Source organism: Cynara cardunculus (genome assembly GCF_001531365.2).
Source record: "Cynara cardunculus var. scolymus isolate 2C chromosome LG 2, CcrdV1, whole genome shotgun sequence".
Lineage (NCBI taxonomy): Eukaryota > Viridiplantae > Streptophyta > Magnoliopsida > Asterales > Asteraceae > Cynara > Cynara cardunculus.
Genome location: NC_037529.1, coordinates 60,547,222 through 60,564,596, shown reverse-complemented (window position 1 = coordinate 60,564,596; position 17,375 = coordinate 60,547,222). Strand labels below are relative to the sequence as shown.

General features: G+C 32.1%; 2 protein-coding genes across 2 annotated transcripts; both read left to right on the top strand.

Annotated features, from left to right (window-relative positions):
- The first annotated feature begins 832 nt into the window (after positions 1 to 832).
- On the top strand, positions 833 to 4,167 carry LOC112507930 (cytochrome P450 704C1-like). The gene is made up of 7 exons (XM_025112686.1): positions 833 to 1,132; positions 1,588 to 1,803; positions 1,900 to 2,190; positions 2,411 to 2,743; positions 2,883 to 3,086; positions 3,211 to 3,391; positions 4,037 to 4,167. Exons 1-7 carry the CDS (start codon positions 833 to 835, stop codon positions 4,060 to 4,062), a joined length of 1,551 nt encoding a protein of 516 aa, XP_024968454.1. The 3' UTR covers positions 4,063 to 4,167.
- Positions 4,168 to 14,741: 10,574 nt separating this feature from the next.
- On the top strand, positions 14,742 to 15,464 carry LOC112507643 (vacuolar iron transporter homolog 4-like). Its single transcript, XM_025112296.1, has one exon. The coding sequence runs from the start codon at positions 14,769 to 14,771 to the stop codon at positions 15,405 to 15,407; it is 639 nt and encodes a 212-aa protein (XP_024968064.1). The 5' UTR covers positions 14,742 to 14,768; the 3' UTR covers positions 15,408 to 15,464.
- Positions 15,465 to 17,375: the final 1,911 nt, after the last annotated feature.

Genomic DNA, 17,375 nt, shown 5'->3' with positions numbered 1-17,375 from the left:
GCATATTACTTAAAACTCAAGATTACAAGTAGATCGTACGTAAGTACAACTTATTAAAGCTTCATATCTAAATTCGTGTAACTAACTGCAGATAAACATAATCAAATATAGGATAAACATCTCATTTTAGATAAAAAAAATCTAAAATATAATTAGAATAATCATTGAGTTCTAACAGAATACTTAATTATTATCTTTATAAAATGTTATATTATTAAGCCAAAAATAAATTATTTCATTATTAAACTTAAMTTAAATTATAMTAAAAAAATAAATTAAAGAAATTACATAAAAAATRARAAYTTTTAAATAGTTATTTTGATATTAACATTGATATATTTTTTTCTAAGTTTTTATGATATTTTCAAATTTATATTTTATTCAAAAATAAAATCATTATTGCTTTCTTAAAACACATAAAATCGTATTATAACATCGACATAGACAAACAATAAAATAGAACATTAAAATCGAGATGTGTCTTGCTGCATTGCGCGAGTACACTTCTAGTATATATATATATATATATATATACAAATATATATATATATATATATATATATATAAGTGTGTGTATTATGTAATATTAAAATGCACCTCGTTTAACGAAGCCCTTCAATTAACGACCATTGCGAAAGATACAAATCAATATATTTTTGTAAACCATGATGAATATCTTCTAATTAAAAAAAACAAGAATAAAAAATGTAATTTACACTAATAATATAATAATGATAAAAATTATCAAGGTAATAAAGGGGATCCTATATATATATGAGTACTCATCCCTAACATTGATCAAAGGAACACATTCCCTCTCAATTCTCACAAGATGGCAACTTCCATGGATTTTCTCTCAAATTTAATCTTCATATCTCTATTTCTTCTTCTTTTATTCTATATCTACCATCGATCACAAAAATATGGGAAGAGGACGAAGACGTACCATCCATGTGGTGGAACTAAGTTTAATCAACTCATCAACTATCGCATGTTGCATGATTACAATACTAATCTCGCCACAATATACAAAACTTATAGAGTGTTTAACCCTTTTCGAGGTGAGATTTATACATCTGATCCTTCAATTGTGGAGTATATCCTCAAGACAAATTTCAAAAATTATGGCAAGGTGTGTGCGTGTCATAATTGGATGTCATAATTTCAGTTTTTCATTTATCCTTTTTCTTCTAGGTCTGACCAACCTCAATGGAATCCATTTTTAACCAACACTCGAAATATATATCCTTCGCTTTTTTTCTCCATCTAATTTTTTTTATTAACCTGAATATCCAACTCGTTATGCGTGCCGACTAATCCCAGGACGACCACCTGATTTGCAGATAGCCCGGAGTCACCGCATTTGAACCTCCGTGGCCACAAGGGGATTTTTTTTCCTACTTGGATTTCAACCTGAGACCTCCTGGTACTTTTGACCTTTGGAGTCAAACTCAAACCAATCAGGAACCACCCTTGTGGTTGCTCCTTCTAATTTTTCGATTAAGGTTCCCTGTATTGAGATATTGGTATACCAGACCCTCTTATGGAATTCATTTTACAAATTACTATTGTGAAAAAATATTGTAGGGAGCGCATATCAACAACATCCTAAAGGATCTATTTGGTGATGGAATATTCACAATCGATGGTGACGAATGGCGAGAACAGAGGAAGGTATCAAGCCACGAGTTCTCTACGAAAGTGTTGAGAGATTTTAGCAGTGTAGTCTTTAGAAAAAACACAATAAAAGTCGGCAACATTTTGTCAGAAGCAGCAAATAGCAACAAAAAAATCGATATAACTGTAGGTTCCTCAATAGTTTYCTCACTAAACATTTACTTACTTCATTGATTATTGTCCTTAGAGCTAAACATTACGTCCCAATATGCAAACATCCAGGACTTGTTCATGAAAGCAACGACGGATTCAATATTTAAAGTTGGTTTTGGAATTGATGYTGACAACATTASTGGTTCAAGTGAAGAAGGTATTAGATTCAGTCGTGCCTTTGATGATGCAARTRCGTTGATTCTTCGAAGAYTTTTTGACATRTCATGGAAGATSAAGAAGGCTTTGAATATTGGAACAGAAGCGGAGTTACAGAAAAATATCAAAGTGATTAATGACTATGTTTATAAGTTGATCCAGACCAAGATTGAGCAAATGCACAACAYAARGGATGATTCATTGGTAAAGGAAGAGGTATTTGAAATGCTAAATATTTTGAAAACCCAGCTGAGAATCAACTACTAATGATTAATATTCATGTATATTTGTCATGAATAGTTGGTTCCCAAAATTTTAGCGTTTCTAATTGAACTTTCCCGTTGACATATGTATAGTTCGACACTTTTCATTAAAATTTCAAGCATAGAAAATGTTTTAAACTAATTTTTGTATGGATTTTCAGTTCAAGAAAGAAGACATTTTGTCGAGGTTTTTGCAGATCAAGAATACAGATCCAAAGTACATACGAGACATAGTAGTAGCGTTTGTACTTGCTGGTAAAGATCCTATAGCAACTACTTTGTATTGGTTCATTTACATGCTTTGCAAACATCCTCATATTCAAGATAAAGTTGCAAAAGAAATTAAAGAAGCAACCAACATTAACATGAAAGAATTAGAGATCACAAATGTTGCGGAGTTTGCAGCCTRTGTGAGTGAGGAAGCTCTTGATAARATGCAATATCTTCATGCAAATTTAACGGAAACCCTCAGACTCTATCCTGCCTTGTCGATGGTATGCAAMYTTWWTCGTCCAACACTTGTTTAATTTCTTATATTTGCTTTCTAAGGATGAGCCTTTAGCAATCGGTATCTGTGTGCAACTCTTATCCTGATAATTTGTAAGAATATGAAGATGAAATGATATTATGTAGGACGTAAAGATATGCTTTTCAGATGACGTTCTACCAGATGGTTGTAATGTTGAGAAAGGGGATATGGTATTTTACTTGCCATATGCAATGGGACGGATGAAGTTCATATGGGGTGACGATGCAGATGAGTTTAGACCAGAAAGATGGCTTGATCGTGATGGTTGCTTCCACCCAGAGAGCCCCTTCAAGTTTACAGCATTTCAGGTTAGTATAACACCATTAATTTAATATCACTGTTGCAACCACCAACATGTCCATATATGCGACATTTCTAGCTTTTCATTGATGATACACATTCATAGTAGTAATCGGTTTTATTTATACACAGGCGGGACCTAGAATATGTTTGGGCCGAGATTTCGCATATAGGCAGATGAAGATATTCTCTTCTATCTTGTTGGGTTGCTTCGTGTTCAAGTTGAGCGATGAAAACAAAATCCCAAAGTACAAAACCATGATCAATCTTCAGATTGATGGCCCAATGCATATTTGTGTTTCCAAAAGATACGGTATTTATACACACAATTATCCTTAAATTTAAAACATCATATATAAAATAGAGGTGATATTTGTGGGCATAACATATATCTCGTGTTTAACAACCTAATAATACAACAAGCGCAAAACCTTTTTCTCAAGTCATCACCATTAAATAGAAAGCAAAAGTATAACAATATACATGGTTTAACAAATGGGAAATAAGTGGTAATATATATTTTGTTGAACATTTTCCTATGGTGTCGAACACGCTAGGTCTATCGGGTTTTCTTATGTGTGAACAATTCTAATATAAAATGTTCAACAAAACATATATCATATGCTCATATGTGTTCAGTAAACAAAATGTAGTTGTGTTTCCCATAATTAATTTTTAATCTAATTACTTATTGTATGCTAGTTCATGTATAATATCTCGATTAATCATGTGCAATTTGCATGTATGTATGTTCTATCTATGGTATGCATAATCAACAATTATGAAACTCATCTTTTAATCATACATATACTTTGACAAGCAAGCTCGTATGTGATGTTTAGTTATATGTTGTCAAGTTTATGAAACCCTTTTGCTGCATTGCTATGTACAAATGATGGTCAATTGTCTAAACTATGAACTCATTGAACTTGAAGATAACAAGTAACGTTTGTTTTAGGAGCAGACAAAGCCGAGAGCAATTAAGGGAAATATCATGTAAGGGCATATGTTGGAAGTCACCATGACCTTGAATATATGTCATTATGTTGTGTTGCTCCGAATAATATAACTACTATGTTTGATCTATTTGGTATATTAACAATGTTTAAGTTATTATGATGTTTTAACTCTTTTGATGCAATGTGATGAATGATTTGTGCCTAAATCACTCAACAAACTAAGCTTAAGTAGCTCACCAAACTGTCTTAACTCGCTCAAGAGAATGCTAGATTGCTTAATATACTCTCTAAGTCACTCAATGCAGTTTCTAAACTCTATCAAATCCGCTCACTACACAAAGTAAATCGCTCAACACTTGTTTTAAATCGCTCAAAATGCTAACCTACATCCGCTCACCACTATGATCACCACTCGCTCACTACTAACCTTTTAATTCAGTCAAGGAGTGAAATAACTCGCTCAACACACAGCTCTAAATCGCACACCTTATGAATCTAAAACACTCACAACAAAAAAATGTTAAACCGTTCACTGCATGGATGAAATCCGATCAAACAACAGCTTAAACCGCTCAAAGTATGCTGTAACTCGCTCACCTAATAAACTCCAAACCGTTTACCACTGGTTCAATATCCGGTCACTGCATGGTCTAAATCGCTCACAACTAGTCTGCTTATCCGGCCATCTTCGCTCAAGGAGTAAGACAAATCGCTCAACACTAGACCATAATCCACTTAAGAATATTTCCTCAAAACTGGTTGCTAATCCACTCACTATGTAGGGTCAAATCCGCTCAACACACTGTACTATCTAATCCGCTCAAAGAAGAAAATCAGCTCAAGTCCGCACAAAGCATGGCCTATATCCGATCAAGCCACAACCTAAGTAGATTAACACAGGCTGTAAATCGCTTACTACTAGAAGAAAACAGCTCACTGCATGGTGATTAAATCGCTTACTACCAACAGCTTCTATTCGGTCAAGGCTAAGATGTAAATCGCTCAAGAAGTGTGGCTAAATCGCTCACACCAAATCTGCTTAACACACTTCTACATTGCATAAAATCCGCTTACTACTACCTTTCTTAATCGCTTACTATCAGGCTCTAATCTGGTCAACTAACAAGATTCTATCAATAATGACAACCAATATTTAGATCAAACATACAAACAAACACAAAAATTACAAAAATTCATACAAAATTTGGATCAAAATCGAACTTTTTGATGAATTTTCACATGAACGCGAAGAACATCAAAATTCATAAACTCTTCAAATCTTTACTTTCAAAGATCAAATCATGTAATTGTAAGAATAAAAATGATTCATGATTTAAAACCGTACACAATGATCACAATTTTAACAATTAATCGTCCAAAAATAAGAAATTTGAGAGAAATTTATGAAGAATAAGATGAACATTCAAGAACATGATGAACTTCAAGAACAAAATCATAAAATTTCCAGAAAATTGTGCTATTCTTGACGATTTCTCCAATCAAAATTCTTGCAAATCTGCTCTGATACCAATTGTTGTTCCAATATAATCAATCTTGATGAATCCTTCAAGAACATCAATGGCAGAATATGTTTTCTATTAAAAACTCTTAGAAGGAGTAGAGAGAGAAAGTCAAACTTTATAAACGTATATTGATTTTACAATAAGGCTTCCTACTAAAATTACGAGGGACTCACCCTTTATATAGGGTCAAACTTCTATACAAAGGTCAAAGTCAAATAATATAAGAAAAGTCAAATACGATGACTTTTACACAATTATAGACAAAATTAACTTTCAAAACGAATACAATTTTACACTGATTTTCAGTCCTAACATAATCCATTACCAATACAAACGCTTTGATTATTGTCTTCACTTCCGGAACTCGAGGTTCGATTGTCATCGTAAACCATTTTAACCTTCCCATTGTTGTCGAGTTGTTTTCCAATGGGTTTATCGATATTAGCTTGAACGATATTGAAAACTTTACTATTGGGTTTCTTTTAACAATCACAAATTCAAGAAAATTATAGATAGATAAATCAGTATTGTTGAAAAACAAGATCAATAGTAAATCAACAACGATTATGAGATTTTCTGATTTTGTAACTCCTAATTAATGATATGGGAGTTACATACAAACTAAAATTACATATTTACCCTTGTCATTAAATTATGAGATGAATATAAATCTAGATAAAAGATGGATTTTCATTGGTTGAGCTTGGTTAACAAAGTTAACATAATAATCTTGGTTAACATTTGAACCAAGCTCTCTCTCTCTCTCTCTCTATATATATATATATATATATACTTGAGATCACGTGAGAGCAGTCTGTTTTCGTGAAACCTGTGAGACCATTTTTTTACATTTCAAACTTCACAGTAAAACGGTGTGAAGGTAACCTTCACAGTGTTTTTGTTGTGAATATTCGACTTTTTTTTTACCTTCACAGCGCTTTGGTGTGAAGTTTCAAGTTTAAAAAAGTGGTCTTATGGGTCTTACGAAAATAGGCTGGTCTCACGTGAACCCAACCCTATATAGGGTTGGCTTCAGTTAAGACAAAGTTGTTTTCGTGAGACTCGTGAGAGTACATTTTTACATGTGAAACTTTATATCAAAACACTGTGAAGGTAACACAACAAAATTACTGTGAAGGTTACCTTCATAGTGTTTTGCTGTGAAGTTTTAAGTGTAAAAAAGTGGTCTCACGAGTCTCACGAAAACAAGATAGTCTCATATGATCCGAAGTCTATATATATAGTCTATTTTTTTAACCAAATAAATAGTACAAACTTTACTAACAAGGACATTTTCTGTGTCTTTCCTTGTTGATATCACATTTCTTAAATATCTCATTCAAATTAATTATTATATTCATTAATTGTCACATTCATTAATTATGTAATCAGTTAGTTGTTATAAGTTTCTTGTTTCACCTATGAACATTAAATAAAAGTATTGTTTCATTATGTGGTTTCATCTATTAAATTTGATTATATGGTTTCACTGATGGACTTTAAATAAAAATCATTGTTTCATTTTTTAGTTTCACCTATGAAATTTGTTATCTAGTTTTCACTAATGAACTTTAAATAAAAAACATTGTTTCACTTTCTGGTTTCAACTATGAACTTCGGTTCCATCTATGAACTTAAAAAAAATCGTTGTCTAACTTTTTTATTTCACCTATTATCTATACTATATTATAAAGTATTTGGCAAAAATTCTTAAAAACCATTTTTTATGCATGAAATCCTGTATATTGATGCATATTACTTAAATCAAGATTACAAGTAATTTTGCGCAAGTACAATTTATTAAAGCTCTATTTTTAAATTTGTGTAACTAACTACACATAAACATAATCAAATAGAGGATAATCATCTAATTTTAAATATAAAAAATCTAAAATCTATACTATATTATAGAACATTTGACAAAAACTCTTAAAAACCATTTTTTATGGATGAAATACTGTATATTGATGTACATTACTTAAAATTCAAGATTACAAGTAATTTTGCGTAAGTACAACTTATTAAAGCTCCATTTTTAAATTCATGTAACTAACTATAGATAAACATAATCAAATAGAGAATAATCATGTCATTTTAAATATAAAAAATATAAAATATAATTAAGATAATCATTGAGTTCTCACAAAATACTTAATTATTATTTTTATAAATATTATATTATTAAACCAAAAAAAAAGAATTAGAGAAATACACAAAAAAATGATAAATTTTAAATAGTTAGTTTGGTACTAATATCAATATTTTCTTTCATTTTTTTATGATATATATTTATATTTAGATTTTATTTAAAAATAAAAACATTAATTTTTTCAAAACCACATAAAACTGTATTATAACATCAACTAAGACAAAAAAACGAAACATTAAAATCAAGATGTATCTCGCTGCATTGTGCGAGTACCTTTCTAGTTATATTATAAAATATTTGACAAAAACCCTTAAAAATCATTTTTCATGCACGAAATGCTATTTATTGATATATATATTACTTAAAATTCAAAATTACAAGTAATTTGTGCGTAAGTACAACTTATTAAATTTCCATGTAAATACAAGATAAACATCTCATTTTTAAATATAAAAAATCTAAAATATAATTAGGATAATCATTGATATCTAATAGAATACTTGATTATTATCTTTATAAAAACTTATATTATTAAAATTAAAATCAATTACTTCGTTACGTTAAATTAAATTATAATAAAAATTTAGAATTAAAAAAATTACATAAAACAAAAACTTTTAAATGGTTAATTTGATACTAATATCAATATAGTATTTTTAAATTTTTATGATATTTTATTCAAAAATAAAATATTATCGTTTTCTCAAAACCAGATAAAACCGTATTATATCGACATAGATTAAGAATAAAACGAAACGTTGAAACCGCGATGTGTCTCGATGCATTGCACGAGTACCCTTCTGGTCTTACAATAATAAAATATTATTTAAATATTATTATTGATTATCTTCCAAAAAGAAAATATGATTTTCTTCCAAAAATAAAAAACAATCTGTTAGAAAAATGCCCTTCATTTCATACCAATTAATTTGTTTTTTTTTTATCAGATTATAACCTCTTATTTAATCATAATCGTTGACTAAATAAATGAAAAGTTCAGATTGGTTAATAAAGTTAATATTATTTACTTGATTAACAAATGATTATGCCTATATATGTAACACCTTAGAATCACGTTTGCATATAAACATATATTTTCATATATCGAGAAATATAATTAACACATTTGGTCCTTATAGACATTACAAAAATAGCTACCAAACTTTTCCACAAAATCCCTATACAAAATAAGTATTCAAATACAAAAAATAACACATTAATCCAACATCTCATGCAACCCGACTCTTAATGATGCCGCTATCCTAACTTATCTCACTTCTTCCGTGAAGGTCACGACGCCTCTATGTACTACATAAGAGGGGGAGGGGGAGCAGGTAGGAGACAGGGTGCATGCCCATGCACCACCTCACCCTCCTCTCCTTAAAAAAAATATATATATATAAAGAGTGAAGATAAAAAGTTAGGTAGAGATTTTTCTGGTGCGAGTTTTTGAGAGAAGTTTGAGAAGTTGTACGTTGTGTTTGCATGTAGATTCGGATAGAGGTTCGCTTTTGGTTAATATAGGACGAGGTGAGTTTTTGCAAAGCTTTTGTGAAGTACGCGTTATTGCGTTACACGTGATTTACTTTGATACATGAAATTTTGTGACATATTTGGATTCGAAAAACTATGTCCGATGAGGCATGCTCATCTCCCAAGCTTTGGGAGATGGAGTGCTCATCTCCCAAGCATTGGGAGATGAGGGAGTTCATTTCCCAAGTCTTGACCAATAAGTTTGTTCATCGTCTAAATCTCAATAATTGGCGATAGTTGGCAGGATAACCGCGATAGTTGGCGGGATAACCGTAATAGTTGGCGGAGCGTTCGCGATAGTTGGCGGGATAACCGGGATAGATGGCGGCGCATCTGCGATAGTTGGGGGGATAATCGTGATAGATGGCGGGGCATCCGTGATAGTTGGGGGGTTAACCGTGATAGATGGCGGGGCATCCACGATAATTCTAACATTGAGATCACAACGAAATTCATTAACATTTTGATCTATTTGATGCGATAAGTTATATCAGAATGTGCTAAATGAGTTATTGGGTTACTTGATGCGATAAATTGGTAATGTCTCATCTTTTAGATACAACAAAAGAGGTTTGTCATATCAAAAGTTTGTATATTTTTTATTATTACAAATATGAGTTTATAAACGTGTTTGGTGATTATTCACCCTGTAATAACAGACAAGAAGAAAATTCACTCACTAGACCTTTTGGTCTAACTCTCATTTTTGGTGTTTTACATTGTGCATTACAGGTCATGTAACCAGATGTTAAATGGTAAGGGAAAGAGAATTTATGAAAAAAATTATATGATTGCCTGCATGTGGATATTTGGGATAATGTGTGGTAACTTGTACCTGCATGTTGCTTATGACTACAAGTTTTGTATAGAGATTTGAGAAGGAAAAATTTGGTAGTTATTTTTATAATGTAGCTCTTATTATTTTTGGGACCGAATATGTAAAGTCATATCTCTTGTCATATGGAATTCATGATTATATGCAAACGTGGAACCTAGGGCGTAAATCATGCGCGAGATCGTTGACGATGAGATGGTGAGACATAGGAACAAGTTTGAGAACGACGACTACATATGTCGTGGGTATATCTTAAACGGTATGTATGATGCCCTATTTGATGTTTCCTGCAATGTAGAATCTGCCAAGGAATTATAGGATGCTTTGGAACCGCAATACATGGCCGAGGATGCTTCGAGTAAGAAATTCCTCTCGAGTAATTTTAACTATTACAAAATGATGGATTCTAAACCCATAATGGAGCAGTATAATGAATTGCTCTGCTGTGGATCCTTGGTCAATTTACTCAACACCACATGAAGATGGATGAATCTATCTCGGTGTCTGAGTATCATTGACAATTTTCTTTTGATGCAAAAGATGTTGATACATCCTATCCAAATATAGAAAGCTTAGCATCTTTTGCATTCAACATTTTGTCTGTAGAAAAAACAAGATTGCAGGGTGGTGGAATGAAAATAAAAGCACATAAACTTATGGCTACGAGGTTCTTGATGAAATGTGTCAATGGAGTACCATTTTATGATTGCGAGTTTAGAAACTGTACTGTTCAAGATTTGCTTTTTCTTCGTGAAAGAAGGATTTTTGCAACACTTTCTTATTTGGTTGATGAGTTTTCCTGCAAGTATTTGATTTGTGGGAATGCATTCTTCCATTAGTAAGAACTTTTAAATAGGCGATGACATCTTGCTTCCGTTCTCGAAAGGATAAGGGTAACGTATTAAAAATTATGGATCGATCTATATATGATCCCTACCAATGCAATTCAAATTTTTGCCAAAAGAATGATATGATCAAAAGGTTTGACAGACCTTCTTTGGTCACCCCTCGGATTATGAAGAACTGCTTTCGTTTTTATTGGTGGCCTTTAATTCTTCGGAGTCTATGTCTCAGCAGCATGGGCTACACCACCATTGACAATCTTCTGCTTCTTTTTACTTGTTAATGCTACTTGCTTCTCTCAGTAATCTCCTCTGTGTTTCTCCTAATGTTCTCATTTGAGGTTGTTTTTATTGGAATAATACACAGGATTGGTTGAGTGAAGGTTATTTTCTTGTTTATCATGTGAGGTTTTTGCACCATTGATGAACGAATGAAGTGACTGTGTGCTGCTGGTTCTTCTTCCCTTTTGTTTTGAGAATGGACCTAGAATTTGAATTGCAAGGGTTGCTAAACATAACTCCTATATCCATTCATACCCCTCACAAACAATTCAACTTGATAATTTTTAAAATTTAAAATTACAATTTACACACCTATAATTATTTAATTAACATACTTTATATTTATTTTTATATTTTCTATTTTACATCTTTATCATATATTACCGTATAATTATATATTAACTAAAATACGTTAAAAATACGTTTATTTTTTTTAACAAATTACATTATTACCTTCGAAACAAACCCAATATTGAGTATTTTTTTAATTTTAATCATATTATTATATACAATAAATACTATGAAATTATTTTTAGCACATACATTTTTGACCCTTATAGCTATTTATTTAATTTTTTATATATATACCTTAGTTTGTCATTTTTCATTTACACTCTTATCATATTAATATACATAATCAATATTAATTAAAATACATTAAAAAGTGTGTATTTCTTTCTCCAAGTTACATAATTAGAATAGTTTTGTAGATAACTTCAAAACAAGCCCAATATTGACTATTTTTGGAAATTAAGTACATATTAATCATTATAAATTCGTAAACATTTTCACATGATTTTAACACTTACATTTTATATTTTTATAGTTATTTAAAGAAGAGGAAAATTCAGTTAAAATCCAATGAACTTTCTCATTTTGAGTGGTTAATTTTCTGAATATTTTTTAAATAAATAAAATAATAGAACTTTCTAATTCTTCAATACCTTCGAAACAAGCCATTATTGAATATTTTTAGATTTTATTATATAATTAAATATCATTAGTATATGAATTTTATCTTATATCATACTTGTAAATATGTTGATTTATTAGATTGACAACATCATAAATGTGTTACTTTATTTCTAATAATGTTTTTGATTTAATAAAATAATGAATAATCAAAATTTAAAAAGTCAGTATACTCTTAATAAAATAATAATCACAAAGATTACTTTTTATTTGTTTTAACGACATAAAATTTGGAGTTATAAAAACGAATTCCACCAAAATACTTAATTAAAGTGTTTCAAGATATAAAATTTGGGGTTATAAAGGACTTTCCGTTGGTTAAATATAGAGGTAGTGAAGGTCTTACATCATGTCATGTGGATTCCACGGTCAGATTATATAACTAATGATATTTGCAACTGGTGTGGAGTGCACACTCCTTTCAATTTAATATATCATAGAAAATCTCTCAAAATAAGCTGGGAGTGGTATCTTATACACCCCTCCGTTATGGGAGTTAGTTAAAGAGTATATATATAGGTTACATTTACTATTACTAAAGGGTTGTTAATAACCTGATTCAGCCCTTGAAACAGATCTCTTGTAATGACTTATTGGTTAATGAATTAAGAAACTTGAATCCCTCGAAATTTCTCTCTCTTTCTACCCGTCTCCTTTCTGTATACTTTTCCATATCACCATTGTCAATGAATTACAGTAAAAATTAAGATAACCAAGTATGTACACCAAAAACTTATTGATGCTTTTTGATCGTTTATTGATCCAAAAATAACCGGTCGAAAAGAAAAAAGAAGTTCAAGAAAATACTTTCTTTAGTTTTTTGGATTCCGTCAAAAATGCCTAACGAATATAAATTTATTACATCTGTCATAAATTCATCCAAAACAAACAATTCTCCATCTTGATGGACTATTTGGGATTTATGTATTTGTGGAAGTACGCACAGGTACACAGTAAAATACATGTATTTATTTTCAAGTTTATGGTTTTTTGAAAATAACTGTGCAATTTCAAAGGATTTCAGACGGAATTCAATCGACAATCCCATGAAGATTCGTCGAAATTGTTAACTATGCTTAACCAAATATCCATCGACAATCAATCAAAATTTGTGATCCGTCAGAATCCTCGAAAAAAAGATCTCATGAAAATCCGTTGAAAATACAACCAAAATGATCAACTATAGTTGACCAAGGTCCGTTGCATATCCGTCAAAAGTGATATTTCAACGGAAACAATCCGTCGAAAATGGTTTAGGTTCCATCAGAAGTTTGTTTTTCGACCAAATGATTATCGTCGAGACAAGTTGTCAAAACTCTCATTAAAATGCCCCTTTATTTTGTAGCGATAGTCACCATCACATCCCAATAGAAATAATAAATTCAGTTTCAGTTCTTTATGAAGGTGGGGTTGGCCTGAATTCGTGTAGATTCCACGGTCCTTAGGCTATATCACTATTAATTAATCCTTGCATCTTTAGTGTGGAATGCACACTCCTTTGAGTTTTATATATTATAGAAGATCCCCAAATATCTCTGATTTGCGGCCAGTGGTATCCCATACAGCACTCCACCTTCTTAGGAGTTCTTCTTTGTTTTCTCTTCTTCATTTGCGGGGGTACTGTTTATGCCAATTCCTTAATATTGTGACTTCTTAATTTAGTGTAAGCATGCATAATTTTGCTTTGTTTCGTTTAGGTTACACCAAGAATTAGGCCATTTTCTTATGCTTCTCATACTAACATAATGTCTGTTTAGGTCCTTTTACTTGCCGTAAACTAACTCCTTGCTTTTCGAGCTCCAGAGGTACTTGCTAAGCGGTAACATGACTCCATTCCATAGCATTTTCTCATGGTAGCATTCTTGTTAATAACTTGATTTGCAAGAGACATAGTCTTAAATTGATAAAGGAAGTTAACACAACTATACGAATGCTAAAGAGACCTAGTGTATTAGCGCATCGGAATATATAGTGGAATATGTACCATTTAATTGGGGAGAACGACACCACCTAGAAGAGCCAAGACTCCAAAAGGTGATTCAAAACTACAATTCACCTTTGCTGATATCCCACCATCCCAATAGCGAGACAGAAACATAGAGATGTTAAGCTAGTAGTATTAGGTAGTAGTTAAAATACTTAACCACGAGGCCAAAATATATAGCTGAGCATAAGGCATAATTAACGTTGTAGTTGAAATGGTATGCTGAACAATCTCCTAAACTATTATTAGTCGTATGGTTGGCAAATCTTACACTAGGATTTTCTATTGGTAAATTACCGAAGATATGTCAACAAGAGGATAGAAAAACGTTTAACGCCTCCAACGAGTATATATGGTTTTCTACAACGAGACGAATAAAAAGATAATCGTGATTAGTTTACTAAATGCAAATCCCACCATCGAAGGCTTATCACACTGATTAGTTTCGGTATATACAAATTTTGTTAGTATTTCAACTTTCCTAGGTTTTTCCTCTAGTCTCTATATATATCCTCCACTTGGAAGCTGGTCTCTCCACAAACAAGTTCCAATTTCTTCTCTTAAACCCCCTTGATCCTTTGTGCATATATTCTCTTTCCTCTATCACCATTATGGCTACTAATCATCAAAATGATTTACGCGTTCCAATTCCTGAAGACCAACCTCACCCAAAACAATTGCCGGCAGAGGAAGAGTTTGATTACTCGCAAAGAGGACAGTGGCTTCGTGCAGCTGTCTTGGGAGCTAATGATGGCTTGGTTACTGTTGCATCTCTGATGATGGGTGTTGGTGCCGTTAAACAAGATGCCAAGGCCATGATTCTCTCGGGATTTGCTGGACTAGTTGCAGGTGCATGCAGTATGGCAATAGGAGAATTTGTTTCCGTATATTCTCAGCTAGATGTTGAAGTGGCTCAAATGAAGAGAGAAAAGAGAATGATAGAAAATCAGGAAGAAAAGGAGAAAGAACAGCTGCCAAATCCTATTCAGGCAGCTGTAGCATCGGGTCTTGCATTTTCTCTAGGTGCAGTTGTTCCTTTACTTGCTGCTTCCTTCATAGGGGACCATAAGGTGAGGTTGGGAGTGGTGGTAGCAGCTGTGAGCTTCGCACTTGTGGTTTTCGGGTGGATTGGGTCTATGATTGGGGGCACATCTGTGGTGAAGCCTTGCTTTAGGGGTCTGTTTGGAGGGTTGATGGCTATGGCCATCACTTTTGGACTAACCAAACTGATTGGCTCTAGTGGACTTTAACTTTGTAATTGGACCATTTTCTTGTTTATGTAATAAAATGTATGTCTTTTTTATTTCTGGATGGTGTTAAATACATATCACCAATACAGGAGTATAAATAGAATTGGATATCAAGTGTGATAACTACATATCCTTGAGGATCAACGTGTAGAAGTCCACAATATTACATCATAAAAGCATTGGTAGACGAAAAAAATTTCGATGTTTTGTTGTGATTATACACCACTAAACATTTTGATTATAACTTCATAATCGCAAAGTTACACTAAGGGGTCGTTTACCTAAACACTTACCCGGTAAGTGCTTATCGGTAAAATTCAACACTATCGCTTACTTATTGGGTAATATTTTATTCACCAAAACGCATTGTATGCAACAATTTATCCCGGTAAGTACTAACTAACCATGGTAAGAGTTGTCGCCCTCACTGACCGGGTAAGACTCTTGATTCTTGTCTTCGTTCTTACCGGGTAAGATTCTTAGTAATTTACACAAAGAATCAACAACATTTAAAGAGATCACAAACAATTTGATGACAATTAACAAGAGAAATTTAAAGAGTAACATAAAACAAGTCAAGATTTACCTACTCTATTTCGAAACATGTAAAGATTGAAGAGGGAACGACATACTAGAAAGCGCTAAACACATGTAAATGAGGCCTTGATCAAAATCCCATATTTAACATGCTAAGGAAGCACTCATCAATTTTGTACCGAGAGTCCATCATTTATATAGCTAATAAAGCGACATTTGAGCAATTACACAAGTCACTAGATCAATCCATGTGAGTTTCTTACAAGGCACAAAATGTGTATGGTAACTTTCTTCCGGTGGAACACTACTTCCCAAGTCGGGAGAAGTTGTCTATATGCAGATTAAAATCATACTCGAACGAATCTTCACATTGACTTCAATCCACCATTGAAGAAATAAAAATACCAGTCTTGATAGCCTCTAATCAATGAAAATACAACAAGTAAATCATTCCCAAAATTATCAATTTACCTAGTCTGCCAAATGCCCGAAGGGCTCAGTTGCATATCAAAGCACTGATTTATAGCATTGTAGAACGTTCGTTGTGTTGATAACTAAAACATGCATATTTTCTAAACAACTGGGAGAAGTGATATGTTGTTATTGCATTTTTATGTGTGGGCCAATGATCAAGAGATGAACGGGACAAGAACGGGAGTGCTAGAAGGAAGCATGAAACAAATAGTCTTACTCATTAAGATTTCAGATTTTAGGACTGCCTCTTAATAAGTTGTGAAATAAGACTTCAAATTTCAGTATCTCTTAAAAAACAAACAACATGTTAACAATGATTAGGGATGATCTTGTCATTTTACAATTGAAAAATGGGTTGCTTGAACTTGAAAATTCACTCATGGAAATTGAATAAGTAAACAATGAAATTGGATTTGGTTGGATGGTACTAACAAAATCGTGTACTAACTTCCATTTCTTATTGAATTAACCGACCAACTTGCCAATAGTCTCTATCTTTCGATTCTAAGTTCAATTAATTTCTTTAACAAGATCATAGTTATAAAAAGTTTCAATCTTTATTCTTTTACGTTTATTAAATGCGATTTGTAGCACGTAATGTTTTTAAATAATTTAATTTGTGCTAAGTTTAAATGATTGATTGAGTAGCTAATCACTGTAGCGCACATGTATTCAATTAATACAAACTTGTAGTTTAACAATGGTTGTGTCAAAACTCTGTATTGACATTCATTCAATCTTGACATTTTTGATATCAAAATATATTAATTGGGTTTAGTTTGTAATTTTCAAGAGTTAAAGGGGTCATTTGATAATATGAATAAAGCTGAAGGGCTAGAGGGATTATGCTTATAATATTGCTCAAAGTTGGAGGATAGCGGAGCTAGAGATCATAAACATGACTGGTAGTCGTTAGGGCTGTAAACGAACCGAACGAACACGAACGGAGGCTTGTTC

Coding starts and splice junctions, on each gene's coding strand:
- LOC112507643 (XM_025112296.1), top strand. CDS start 14,769: ATGGCTACTAATCATCAAAATGATTTACGCGTTCCAATTCCTGAAGAC.